This window comes from Drosophila innubila (assembly GCF_004354385.1).
Source record: "Drosophila innubila isolate TH190305 chromosome 3R unlocalized genomic scaffold, UK_Dinn_1.0 2_E_3R, whole genome shotgun sequence".
Classification (NCBI taxonomy): domain Eukaryota; kingdom Metazoa; phylum Arthropoda; class Insecta; order Diptera; family Drosophilidae; genus Drosophila; species Drosophila innubila.
In genome coordinates this window covers 3,624,054-3,637,561 of record NW_022995380.1, presented here as the reverse complement: position 1 = coordinate 3,637,561, position 13,508 = coordinate 3,624,054, and the positions used below count along the sequence as shown (strand labels likewise).

At 34.2% G+C, this 13,508-nt stretch overlaps 3 protein-coding genes across 3 annotated transcripts; 2 read left to right on the top strand and 1 right to left on the bottom strand.

The window, feature by feature from the left end:
• Window positions 1-408: 408 nt before the first annotated feature.
• Window positions 409-10,423, top strand: LOC117792261 (piezo-type mechanosensitive ion channel component). Its single transcript, XM_034632322.1, is given in 22 exon segments — window positions 409-469; window positions 526-787; window positions 856-1,076; window positions 1,160-1,406; window positions 1,652-2,021; window positions 2,090-2,281; window positions 2,573-3,126; window positions 3,183-3,723; window positions 3,783-4,308; window positions 4,437-5,160; window positions 5,213-5,343; window positions 5,395-5,675; window positions 5,737-5,999; window positions 6,072-6,592; window positions 6,654-6,693; window positions 6,753-6,914; window positions 6,972-7,119; window positions 7,977-8,353; window positions 8,812-9,365; window positions 9,419-9,655; window positions 9,713-9,914; window positions 10,018-10,423. Coding segments are annotated over 22 exon segments (6,972 nt in total). The 3' UTR covers window positions 10,376-10,423.
• Window positions 10,424-10,599: 176 nt separating this feature from the next.
• On the top strand, window positions 10,600-12,070 carry LOC117791774 (trypsin-1). Its single transcript, XM_034631654.1, has 3 exons — window positions 10,600-10,891; window positions 11,197-11,583; window positions 11,663-12,070. The coding sequence occupies exons 1-3, from the start codon at window positions 10,639-10,641 to the stop codon at window positions 12,016-12,018; spliced, it is 996 nt and encodes a 331-aa protein (XP_034487545.1). The 5' UTR covers window positions 10,600-10,638; the 3' UTR covers window positions 12,019-12,070.
• Window positions 12,071-12,154: 84 nt separating this feature from the next.
• LOC117791775 (U3 small nucleolar ribonucleoprotein protein IMP4) lies at window positions 12,155-13,250 on the bottom strand. Its single transcript, XM_034631655.1, has 2 exons — window positions 12,972-13,250; window positions 12,155-12,889 (listed from the first exon to the last, which is right to left on the bottom strand). The coding sequence occupies exons 1-2, from the start codon at window positions 13,153-13,155 to the stop codon at window positions 12,174-12,176; spliced, it is 900 nt and encodes a 299-aa protein (XP_034487546.1). The 5' UTR covers window positions 13,156-13,250; the 3' UTR covers window positions 12,155-12,173.
• Between the last annotated feature and the right edge of the window lie 258 nt (window positions 13,251-13,508).

Below are 13,508 nucleotides of genomic sequence, written 5' to 3'. Positions count from 1 at the left end.
TATTGCCAGAGCCTGCAAAGTGCTTATCATTTTGGAACAGTGAATGAAACACGAAGAAATTCCATTCTCAAATTCTGATTAAAATATTATCAATTATTGTTATCACTGGCGAAACAATGCATTTACTGCAAAAAATGGATAAGAATATGTCCTGTGAATAAAAAGGCAGAAGAAAATATGAAATCCATATGATTATCTTTATTCTTAATTCCAATAACAAAGCCATTTTTATTTGGGAATCATTAAAAAAAAACTTAGCATCCAACGCAATAATATAACAATATCGACACTCCCGCTTTACTTTCGTAGAAAATATAGTAGTCTTCTATTATATTGTTAAAGGTTTGACGACATTCAACATTGCTAGCTTAATATTAACTATCACTGTTTTATACTTAAATTTATAAAATGGCTGAAAATGTTTTACTTACTCTCGTGCGATTGTTATTGCCATTTACTTTAATGTTTGGTGAGTAAAGTATTATTATACACCGATAATTTATAATTATGTATAAATATACTCAGCTTCCTTGGCGCGTCCTGTCGCTATATCTGTTCTGTATTTGGCAATGTTCTTGGCATCTCCTTGGCTGATGCAGACTAAATGTTCTTTGCAACGGACTGTGCTAACATTTTACTTGGTATTTGCAGTTGTAACTGGTGGATTATTCACCTTAGGCCATCTGACATTTAATTTTACGAATTTCTTGTTTTCTGTTTTGGAATCAAAACCGTCCATAACAATTATTTTGCGTCAAATTGGTTTTGTAGATTTTAATGGATTGCGGTAAGCGAGCTTATTATAATATAGTAATACGTATTTTTATTATAATGTAACGATTTTATTATTTTAAGGGCCATTGCAATATTGCACTGGATTTTACCAGATATAATGGTTACACTTGTAGCCTTAATAATACTTGTTTTTATGAAAATATCCGATAAGTTTTTTGCATCTAAACGTGTTTCCGAAGCAAGTCAAAACATTGATGAAAATGTACTGACTCCTGGTCTAAAATATTCTGAAATGAACCGACTTCTGATAGTGGCGTATATACAATCGTTTATAAAATCATGTAAATATTAGGAAAAAATCAAAGTGAACCAAGATCTAGAAATTATTATAAATAGCATTAATAATCAATTTCCCGTTCTGCAGCCCCTATATTTCCTCTGATTATTCTCTACTTTGCTGCGACCTTAAGACCCTCATTGCCCGGTAGTTTATATTTCTTGGTATTTATTGTGGCTGGCACATATTGGTCCCTATATCGACCGTTCAATTGTGGCTTATATTATCCACTTATTGTTGTTATAATAGTTTTAACAATGCATATTATTTGCTTGCTTGTATATCAACAGCCTATAGTAAATAAGTTTATTAATGGCGAATCAATTTGGGCAAGGTGAGTAGAATAATTTTAAGATGTTTATAATTATTATACCCTGTACTTAAAAAATACAATTGGTGATGCCAGCAGGTGGAGGCATCTCCTAATAAAATGTATATTCATATATACATGGCATGTTATGTTTTGTATTTTTTATTTGCTTGTTTTACAGGTTAAGTACAGGGTCTTTCACAGCCGATCGTGCTCGACTGTAGCCTTTTTAGCATTGAAAAATATATAATAATATTAATACCCATTAGAATTTTGGGATTGGAAATTCTATTGCTGCTTCTCGATCGGAATCAGAATGGCTCAATTTTGGAACTAAATAATGCCTTATTTTTCGATTCGTATCTCAGTCCAATTGCATTGATGTGTGCCTATTTTATTATAATTCTCAATATCGTACACCATGGCCGATACCAGTTAATTTTTAGCACAATTCGAACAAAATTAAATCAATCGCCCGAGGAGGCAATACCTGAGGCAGTCCACTTTCCCGAGAAGAGCCAATCTACGGGCTCTACACCGGAGACACCATCAACAGTGGAACAATTTTTCTACATGATTACCGATGTTACATCGTTCATATATAAGAATAGCTATATATTGCTAAATATTATTATGATGGCGAGTAGTACAATTTTAAGTATTACTATACTTCTGTATTTATTATGTCTACATTCCTTAAATTTCAGATCTGGTCTATTATATATCATAGCTGGTTAACATTCGTTTTTCTCATTTGGGCTAATATCCTGTGGATGATACCCAACCAACGTCGCACTATGATGCGATCAAGTTTCTTTGTTGTATTGTATGCCGAGTTTCTCATTATTACCCAGTATTTATATGGATTGAATTTAAAAGAAACGGAGCTACCAACAAAAGTAAGTCGTCTCCTTAATTTACCTTCAAACGTTTACCAAAGTAGAGCAGCAGACTTAGATGAGCTATTTTTTTCCTTTTAAACTGCTTAGGCCCTCTAAAATCGGAAATTATGTGCACCAACATGAGATATTTTGTTTTTAATTTTATCGCCTCAAAAAATTTTGAAAATCACGTTTCCATTTAATATTAAAAAGTGGTATAGCCGTTTTCAGTTGAGACTATCAGATATTTGTACACAACTAGATTTCAAAATATATGTCTTAAGTTTAACAATTCATTTAATTACTTAGATCAGAGGAGTAAATGTTGAACAAATTGGATTTGTTCATCCACGAAATATTGGTATTCAGCCCTGCATTCCACTGGCAGTTAAGACGGCATTTCTATTTATATTCTGGATAACTTCGCATCAATATTTTAAAGAGAAGGCCGAGGATAAAGATAGGAAAGAAGATGATATTTTACATCAAATATTTGGACCACAACATTCTCGATCTGAGAGCACGTTTTTTGAAAAATCCCGTGCACATCGGGCATTCATATTCATTTTCGAATGTGTATCAAATTTCATTACACGGATTTGGATGTGGATGCTGATATTTTTAATATTTCTTTGTGCCATGCTTGATAAGGTTATGACCGCTTTTCGAATTTGCTATATGTCGCTTTTTCTGCTCTTTTTAATGGTCTTCCAAATGTCTTTGCCGTTGTGGATTAAGTTTTTGTATGGCTATTGGATGTTTGTCATATTCTATGCCATGACTATTTTAACCATTATTTATACCTATCAATTCGATTATTTTGATCACTACTGGGAGAAATTTTTACATGTTCAACCCACTCTGTAAGTCTGCCTTATATCTTCATAATCTTATTGAATTCTATTTCCATTTTTCTTAGACAAACTGATATCGGCCTTAGGCGTTATCGAACTAAAGAATTATTTTTACACCTGTTGGTTCCAACATTAACAGTTATTTTTACGGTTATACAACTTCATTACTTTCACCGTCGTTTCATGAAAGCTGTGCTTCATCCAGTTCGAACCGACAAGAAAAAAACTTTTGTCCGAGTGCAAATAAGTCACCATAAAATTAACAATTCACGGCCACAATCTTGGCTGAAAATATTCCCCTTAGGTTATAAGAGACTACGCTCTACGCTTTACCGATGGTTCCGACCCAGCAAACTAGTTGCTTGGCGATTTCTTGAAATGCACATGATCAAAGCTGTTATATTTGCCACCTTCGTATGTGCAATTTCTGAGATCTGTTGCTTCAATCTATGGCTTGTCATATTGGCATTGATAAGTGTCTGTGTTAATCGCCTATTTCGACGAGTAATTTTTCGTATAGTCTCATTTTGGATATCTGTGCTTATACTGATGAAAATGATCTATCAAATAAAATATTTGGATGAATCTCATTACAACTATTCATGCGTAAGATCACATTTATTTTCTTTAATAAATGAATGGATTAAGATTCCCTTATGTTTTAGAATAATAGCACTGTCAATTTCGCTGCTTGGATGGGTCTTCGGAAAACTGATCAGACCTGGGGATCATTACTACGCTATATATCACCATACATTGTATATATGATCGTGACGACATTGCATGCAGTTGTAAAACTACGTGATCATTTAATACGCTATTCAATGGGCGAAAATAGGGATCGCACGATTCTGTTCCCTCAAACATCTCGACATGATGCCGAACGAAATTTCTCATGTCTATTAAAATATCTTCTAAACTATGGATACTTCAAGTTTGGATTGGAAATAACGTTAATAGCACTGGTTTCATCAATTGCCCATAGACGTGATGTACTTGCTGTAACATATGTGCTTTGGTTGATACTCCTCCTCTGTCTTAAGCGTATGCACTGTGCTCGGATTTGGTATATTTTTCAGTTATATTTCGTACTCTCAATATTTCTTCAATACGTGTATGTTATACATTTCCCACCAAACCTATGCCTTGGTGAGTATTCTTTACTAAAAACTATATTAATGTATAAATAGTGGGTGTAGTTAAATGGTAGTGGTATACAAATATAACTATTAGAAAGAAATTCCCTTGTATTGCTTTAGCTTCAGCCAAAGTATCAGAACGTTTTAGGGATAATCGACCGTTCGAGGAACTCTTGGATGATCCAACTAAATCGAAACTATTGCTGGATTTTATTGTGCTTCTATTCATCTCCCGTCAACGCAAGGCATTCAAGGCTGAAGTGCGTCAAATGAATAATTTGGCATACCCTGGAGGTGATAACAGAAACATTGTTCACAATATTGCCAAACTGGGACATGTTTACTTCAAGAATCCTACTCATGACTTTTGCTCTTTCGTCCGCAATTATTCGGATGTATTCAAGACACTGGTCTTCTGTAGCTTTCTCTGGATAACACTGGCGATTGTATTTTTGGGTGGCGTATGCAGTATGGATATGCTATCCTTGGGATACTTAATATTTGCTTTGGTGTTTCTACTTCAAGGCTCCGAAGTATATCTACAAAACATTCATTTCATCATTTGGCGCTGGAATATCCTTATTGCCTTCAATGTCTTTAATATTGTGATCAAAGTCTGTATTATTGTGTTTGGGAATTTGTTCGATATCAAGAACAAGCAGGATTATCAGAGTTTGTTTGCAGTTATGGAGTACGATAAATCCCTCCCGAAGATTGAAGTTGACAAACAACCTGAAGATTATACCGGCTATCATTATGGTCCGAATAGCTTGATATTCAAGAATATCTTGGTGTGGCACGCGATAATTTTTGGCTTTGTAATATTTCAAAGTCGTATTTTTCGTTCGTATTATTTCTGTCACATAATAATGGACACTCAAGCTAATACGGTTCTGGCATCTCGGTAAGAACACTATCCATACAATCAATCCTTTGACGTAAAAACTTTTTTGCAGTGGTGCTATTATTATTGAGAATTTGCATTATAAGCAAATTTACGATAGACGGGAATATGAAAAGAATATGTTGAAAAATGTCAAGACAAAAATGGAAATTATTAAAGCCAACAACGTGAAAAACTACAAAAGTAAGTGAGACTGCTAAAGATGATTAGGTTTTACACGGTTTTCTTCTGCAGGGATACGAGCGATGACAGCAACTCCAAGTTCCGTTACCCGTGACCGCACCCAATCCCAAGATGGTGAGCAGATTCCAATCGCATCGACAACATTAAGGCACTTAAATTTAGCAAGTTCGTCACCGCTGAAAAGACGCGATTTGCGTCTCCATCCTCATGCAGTACGTGCCGGAGATTATTATATGTTCGAGGATCAAGAAGATCACGACGAACCGATGTTGAATGAAGAGTATGATTTTTTGGATAGAGAGGACATGCGCACACGTCAAATGCTTTTATCAGTAAAACCTTTTAAAAGATCTTAACAATTTTGGTTTAGTACTATAGTTTAATTACTTACAGGCTAAAAATAAAAGGGCACAAAGTAAAAGTCAATATAGCTCCGATTCGGATATTGACTTCGAAACCAATCCAATATATAAACTAACTACTGAACTAATTATGCTAGTGACATTGCGATTGAATCGATTATCTCGCAATTTTCGATTTGTACACAAAGTTCTGTCGGCCGAAAAGAAGACACTGCAAGACATAAGTACAATGAATCGACTTGGCATGGTTAATACTGCGGCAATGTTCAGTTTCCTGAATCAATCGCTTTACGAGTGAGTTGCCTTTCACAAATAATTGAATTCAATCATTTTCAATTTATGTAATCTATTTAAATCCCTGTTTAGCAAACAGATTGATTCTATCAATAGTCCGCCTAGGGAATCGACGGTTAATCTTGTAAATAAAGATGCAGACTTCACCACACTGGACCATAATGACTTCGTTCAAATGTTGATATCAATGTGGTATGCGATTATTGCCAATACGGAGGTGATTAGCTATTTGGCGGTTTTCATTAATCAGGTGGCCAACTCGTCTATAATCTCGTTGCCAATGCCTTTCCTTGTCCTTTACTGGGGGGCTCTTACTCTGCCTCGTCCGACAAAAACTTTTTGGGTTACCCTCATCACTTACACCCTGGGAATGATTTTCTTAAAGTGTATTATACATCAGAAAATCGTGTTTGACCAGAAGCTGATAAAAATGGCCACGACCATGGACTTTGAGCTTTTTATAAAGCATGGCAAGGCGGTCTATGATCTTCTGCTTCTTGTTGTTCTCATCTGGCATCGCTATATGCTAAAGAAACAGGGCATCTGGAATATACCCAGATCTGGTAGGGATCCATTATCAAAGAAGAAATCTCGTAAGTAGATTTGCAGGTGATTACTATCCAAAACATTGCATATATTGATTTCTTACTGAAGGTAATAAAGAGCGACCCAATGATGTTCTTAAGCGATTAAGGTATATATTATTTTGCTCTCTCTTTTATTTTTGTTACTCAAATTTAATTTTTATTTAAGGGAAGAGTCTGGAAGTGACCTTAAAGAAAATACGAAAAATCGTGCAGAAACCAGTGAGTTTGAACGTGACATGGATGACTTACTGCGTCCCGGAATCGAGAATAAATATGTTTATGAAAACATTGAATCAGAGTATTATCGCGCGACTATGAAAAGTCTAGAGTAAGTTGCAATAGGTGAAAATAATGGAAACAAATGAAAAATTAACTTTGTCTACAGGCACAAGGGTGGTCTTTTATCTGGTATTAAGAAATTCTTTGTAGCCTTGCTCCACAAGGCACGGCTATCAACTGATGTATATACGTTATTATTCTTATGCGATTTTATTAATTTCTTTGTTCTACTATTCGGTTTTCCCAAGTTTGTGGTAAGCTTATAAACTCTGTTTAGACAAAGATCTTTGAAAAGCAACTTCAAAATGATCTGTTAAAGATAAAAAGTATTACTATATTTTTTGCAATTTACCCATTTGTATACATTGGACATAAATACCATAACAAATTAAGGTTTTGGTTCTATATCCTGACGTAAATGGAAAAGGCGCAATCAAGGAGATCTTCCAAATGGAAATTTAAATGATTTAATCGCATTTTCATGTAGTATATTCGTGTTAAATTTTATATGGAAGGCGGTGTATTTTAAATCAAGGTTGCAAACCGGATCTGAACCGAGCCTAGTAGAGCCGGTTCGGTTCGGGTTTTTAAGCAGCCTGAACCGGATCATGAACCGAACCCTTAACATAATTTACTTTAATTACATGAATTTTATGGTTTGTTAATATTACGCAATTATTTGAGACTTCGGACTAAAATACGTCATATTTAAACCTTTAAATTCTAATCAAAATTTGATTTCTTAAAAAAAAATTTTATTAGTTCAAATGTAGAGAAAAAAGTATAACAATACACATATTTTTTTGTATAAAATTAAACCAAGGTTCGAACCCAATCTTTGGGTTTAGAGGGTATATAAACCAATTCGCGAACCGAACCGATGTCTTCATTTATGGTTCGAACCGCCGAACCTTTAACAAAATTTTTGAGGTTTGCAGCCTTTTTTTAAATACAAATTAAAGGCATCAAGTAAGAGCGTCTTGTCGTGCTGAGCAATGATAAGACTTTTGACTCAAATAAAACTTCGCAGAATATTCCAAAAAAAATCTGTAGACAAATTAATTTTAATATATAACTTATAATATTGTTTTTTCTCTACTTTCGATTATAGTATCGTCACAAATATACCACAAGTGTTCTAGAGACGTATATACAGGGAAATAAGGTGCCCTTGAGCTTCTTATTTATGCTTTTGATCCAATTTGCAACCATTGTGGCAGAACGTGCAATCTACGTGCGAAAGGCGATGATTGCGAAAATAGTTTTTCACTTCCTTACAGTGGTTGGAATACATATTTGGATGTTCTTTGCAGTGCCTTATGTTACGGCGCATAGTTTTGGAGCAACTGCACCGGTTATCTTCTATCTAATTAAGTGTCTACATATGCTGTTGTCAGCTTATCAGATCCGTTGTGGCTATCCGAAGCGCATTTTGGGCAATGTCTTTACCAAAAGCTATTCAATGGTTAACTATGTCGCCTTTAAAGTGTAAGATAGAGTAAAACTTGAATACCCTTACGCCCCTGTTACCCTTGATTTACTTATCGGGCAATTCGCAAAAAAGATTTTTATGTCAAAAATTCTAAGCTGCGTAAAAAATCTTATAAAATTTGCATTAATATTCAACAATGCAACAATATTTTGCAAAATTTTGTTATTTTTTGTGATTACAAATACAAACCATTTTCTGCAAATGAAACCAAAGTACTAAAATTTTTAAAGTCACTAACTTATAATTGGTAAAACATTCTTAAGTTTAAAAAAAAACAAAAATTTTCTTAATTATAAATTAATTATATCTTATTTTGTTCAATTTCAAGAGCTCATAATATTTTCATGCCATTTCTTTGGACATAACTTTTAGTTGTTAATCACTCTACGGCAATTTGTTTTCGCTCCCAGTGAACACGCAAGTTATCATTAAAAGACAATATTTATATTTTTAGATATATGGAAATACCATTTCTCTATATACTTCGGACCCTGCTGGACTGGCTGTGCATCGATACCACGCTTACGGTTATGGAATGGATTAAAATGGAGGATATATTTCAATCGGTATTCATTGTACGTTGCTATAGGCAAATGGATGCCGATTTTCCGGTTATGCGCGGAGAGCCAAAAGCATTCTATGCCAAGTGCTTAATAGGTGGTACGATCATACTGATATTGATAGGACTCATATGGAGTCCCCTATTTCTATTTGCACTAATTGGAACTGTTGGCAAACCAAATGTTCCTCGTGGAGCGGATATATCAGTTAAAATTGGACATTATGAGCCAATATATGTGTCCCAAAGCGACTCTCGTATACATCAGTTTTCCAAACAAGATTATAATGATCTTGTCAATAGTTTTAGTCACGATATTTATTCGACTGATCATATTATGGTATATGACTCCGTCGACGTTACGGCAGTGAAGTTTGATGCCAACTCCGTGACACTATGGAATATGTCACCTCCTGATAAAACGCGTTTATTAGCAGATTTGAAATCAGGTGACTAACAAAATTAATTCTAAATATAATAAGAGTATAGTAAATGTTTATAGGCAAAACAATCGATATTCGTCTTCGTTTATCGTTCAATTCCGGCGGCACATCGGAGACAATAATGCACGAAACCACTTATACCCTGACGACGAATAAAGAACTGACCCGCGAAATGTTTATCAAAACATTGTCTGATGAAAATAGCAAAAATAAAATCATTGTGCCAAATATACTGCCGAAATTTATCACAGTTCAAAAGAATGAGGTGTACGTTCAATTTATTAAAGACTACGAAGGTTCGAATACATAAATATAAATATGTAACAGATTAATAATAATTAAGGTCAATATAGGTAAAAATAATCGCCCAATTACTCTGCAAAAGAAACAAGATAATGGAGATTTGTGGTGGGAAATGCATGACTTTTGCGAAGACAAGTACTATAGAAATATTCTTTCCAATCTTCCATTGAGTGATTGCAATGATGGCATCGTATTCTATATTTTTAATGATAAATCATTTCCGTCTGCTATGAGTTTTCTTGAAAAAACTGGGTAAGCTTATAATAATCTAAATTCCTATGTGAATATTAAAATCTTACATCCTTTTAATTATCCAACATGACTAAACGTACGTTTCTTATTTTTGTCTATTCAGGATTATCGGCCTTTACACGACTTGTGTTTATGTGGTCTCCCGCGTTATTCGATCACTTATAGCTAACAACCATCGACGAATAATGTTTGAAGATTTGCCTTTTGTAGATCGAATACTGAAGTTATGCAATGACATCTATTTGGTGCGGGAGACTAAAGAGTATCGCTTGGAAGAAGATTTGTATGGCAAACTCCTATTTCTCTATAGATCACCGGAAACACTCATTAAATGGACACGATATAAAGAAGATATTGGAGATGATGCGCCAGGCTCAGAAAAATCTCGGGCTGCCTCAACTGAAGCTTCCGAAGATGAAGAACGAGACAGTCGGCCGCCACCCAGGACACCTCCACCTTAATTATTTAAAATTGTCTAAATTTCGATATTAAATCTCAAATTAAAAATATTGGTAATACCTCTCTGTTTATTTCCTAAACTCTCTGACTTCAAGATTCATTTTAAAGGGTTTGTACTCTACGTTACCGTAGCTACATATTTTATAGCATATTTTAGGTGACACTATTTACATTTTAAAATATTTAACTAATATTTATTAAGTACAAATATATTAAAATCAGGTGGTTATCGATCGTTAAAAAAAATGTTTACTAAATTATAACAATGAATATTATATGTTGCATAGTAATTCTAATGTTGACTATTGATAAAAGTGTCACAAGTAACGAGCAGCTTATCAGATATAATATTTCCCAAAGTGATAATTCCGTTTACAGTGTAAGTTCGCGGAGAACCAGTAAATTTCTCTTCGATACTATATTCCGAATAAGTTCCGGGGTATCAAATGCCTTTGGATTTGATACAGATGATGAAACCGAATATGTTGAAAATAACAATCTTTCCAACTGTGATTGTGGTGAGTGCGCAATACTAATTTATTATATAGGTTTGTTTTGTGGATATAAAAAGTTGAATAAACCAGTCAGACGAACTAGTTAAAATCTTTTATGAACTTTAGCCTAATTTCGAGACTGCGGTTAACAAGAACGTGTTTACAAGAACTCTGCGGTCGAGACTACAAAATACCCTGTATTCAGTAGACATAAATACAATAAATGCTTAAGTAAATTAAAACTTTACTTTTAATTTCATCGTTAATAAATTTAGCTTAAAATAAACGCTTTTAAAATTTGAATTTAAAAAAATATTGAATATTTGCAGATTGCGGATTTTCGAATGAAGAAATAAGAATTGTTGGAGGAAAACCAACAGGAGTAAATCAATACCCATGGATGGCTCGAATAATATATGATGGAAAATTTCACTGTGGAGGATCATTGCTTACTAAAGATTATGTGCTTTCTGCGGCACATTGTATCAAAAAGTTGCGCAGATCCAAAATTAGAATCATTTTTGGAGATCATGATCAAGAAATAACATCGGAATCTCAAGCAATTCAAAGAGCTGTAACTGCTGTAATAAAACATAAGAATTTTGATCCGGATACCTACAACAACGACATTGCATTATTAAGGCTAAGAAAACCTATAGTATTTTCTAAAATTATTAAACCAATATGTCTTCCTCGATATAACTACGATCCTGCAGGTAATTATTCCACAAATATACTGTATTTCGTTTTCGGAACATGTATCATATAAAATAATTATTTTTATATTTTTTTCAGGTCGAATTGGGACGGTCGTTGGTTGGGGTCGAACCTCAGAAGGAGGAGAATTGCCTTCTATTGTTAATCAAGTAAAGGTTCCGATAATGTCTCTTGGAGAATGCCGAAATCAAAAATATAAAAGTACACGAATAACATCGAGTATGTTGTGTGCTGGCAGGCCACGCATGGACTCGTGTCAAGGCGATAGTGGAGGACCTCTCCTATTATCAAATGGAGTCAAATATTTCATAGTTGGCGTTGTATCCTGGGGAGTCGGATGCGGACGCGAGGGTTATCCTGGTGTTTACACTCGCATTAGTAAATTTATTCCTTGGATAAAATCCAATTTAGAAAATACTTGTTTGTGTTCTTAGTTAAACGTTGCTAAAATAAATTAAATTATTAACTTATTTGAAACTGTCAAAATTTGTTTATTATTTATACCTAATATGCAACTATTGCTCTTATAATGTAGAAAATCGTTAGCTTCTAATTGAATAAAAAGTCTTCAAGCAGTTAATTTCAATGTTTACGTGGACACATTTGATTTTTTATTGAAGACATTATCATTAGAGAAAGCAAGATTTTTGATATTTGTATTTAAATACGGACGATTAACCCATTCAGTGTCACATGCCTTTATGTTTTCTAATGTTCCCAGTTTGATTTGATAGAGCTTAAGCTGAAATCTTGGTCCGATTTCCGATAAGGTTATTTCTTTGTTAACGTATTTATACTGATGATGTCTAAACAATATTCTATCATCATTATTGACAAACGTGATAACTCTTTCGGCTTTTTCTTTTGGCACTGGGAACAAGTGTTTCAAAATATTAACGGTTCTTAAGGCAATATTACTTTTGAAGTTACTGAAGATTAGGTGCGGCTTCTGTTCACTCATCGGCCCTATATCCGGAATATCGTGACGCATTACAACGTCGGATATATTAAAAAATGCAGTTGGTCCAAACGGAAGATGACAAACGATAAGACTATCGGGAATGCCTCGATGCTCATGGACTATTATAAAGTCAGTAACATTATTAGCACGGCAGGCTTGCATTAGTGTGTTTATTTGATATTTTCCTCTGTTCATTTGTTGGGCATTAGGAAATATCAATCTGAGTTCTTTCATAAACATTTTAAGACGTGACGACGGTTCATGCGAAGTTGTTAACATTATTTTAGGGTCCTGAGCACCAGCAAACTGATATTCATCAATGGTTGTCGAACTCCCGTTACCCTCTGCATTGAAAAAAAAAAAACAAGATTCAGTAAAACATACACAAAGTAATAGCTGTAAACTATTTGATTGTTCAATGCTTACCTCCATAATATTTAAGAGAATCGTAAACTTTAATTCCATTAGCAATGTTTGAAGAGTTAAGTGTCTTATTTTGCTTTATTTTCTCTGTTATCGCCGCCGAATTCTTTTTCTTAGTTAAGATGCGTTCATTTACTGCCTTCGTGTATAAATATTCCCTTCGCTGTCTTGCTTGTTTTCGCAACATATTTAATTCTTTTATTTGTCTGACACGCGCACGTGAATTACAGTTGTATCGGACTCTTCTACCCACAACGTTGCCACCTGTCCCAAAGGCTGCCACCCTGTTAAATTCACCTATCTGGCAATGTGCACCACTTTGGCTCAAATATCAAAATTGGTAACATTAAATTTTTCCATTTTTTGTGCAAACAATACAAATAGAAAAATATAGCTGAATATATATTTAAAATAGCCAGATATCTGGATATTAGCAATTTTCAAATTTTTCTAACTTTGAATAGACAGACTAGCTATAAAATAGCTAAGTTGCTAGTTGGCAGCACTGAAACATAATTTGGAAATCAGCTGCGCCGTCTC

Bases quoted from the DNA above. Each gene is read 5' to 3' on its own strand.
- LOC117791774 (XM_034631654.1), top strand. From the start codon at position 10,639: ATGAATATTATATGTTGCATAGTAATTCTAATGTTGACTATTGATAAA. The intron at 10,892-11,196 runs GTGAGTGCGCAA...GAATATTTGCAG, and splicing joins TCTTTCCAACTGTGATTGTG to ATTGCGGATTTTCGAATGAA. The intron at 11,584-11,662 runs GTAATTATTCCA...TATTTTTTTCAG, and splicing joins ATATAACTACGATCCTGCAG to GTCGAATTGGGACGGTCGTT.
- LOC117791775 (XM_034631655.1), bottom strand. From the start codon at position 13,155: ATGTTGCGAAAACAAGCAAGACAGCGAAGGGAATATTTATACACGAAG. The intron at 12,890-12,971 runs GTAAGCATTGAA...TTTTCAATGCAG, and splicing joins TTCTCTTAAATATTATGGAG to AGGGTAACGGGAGTTCGACA.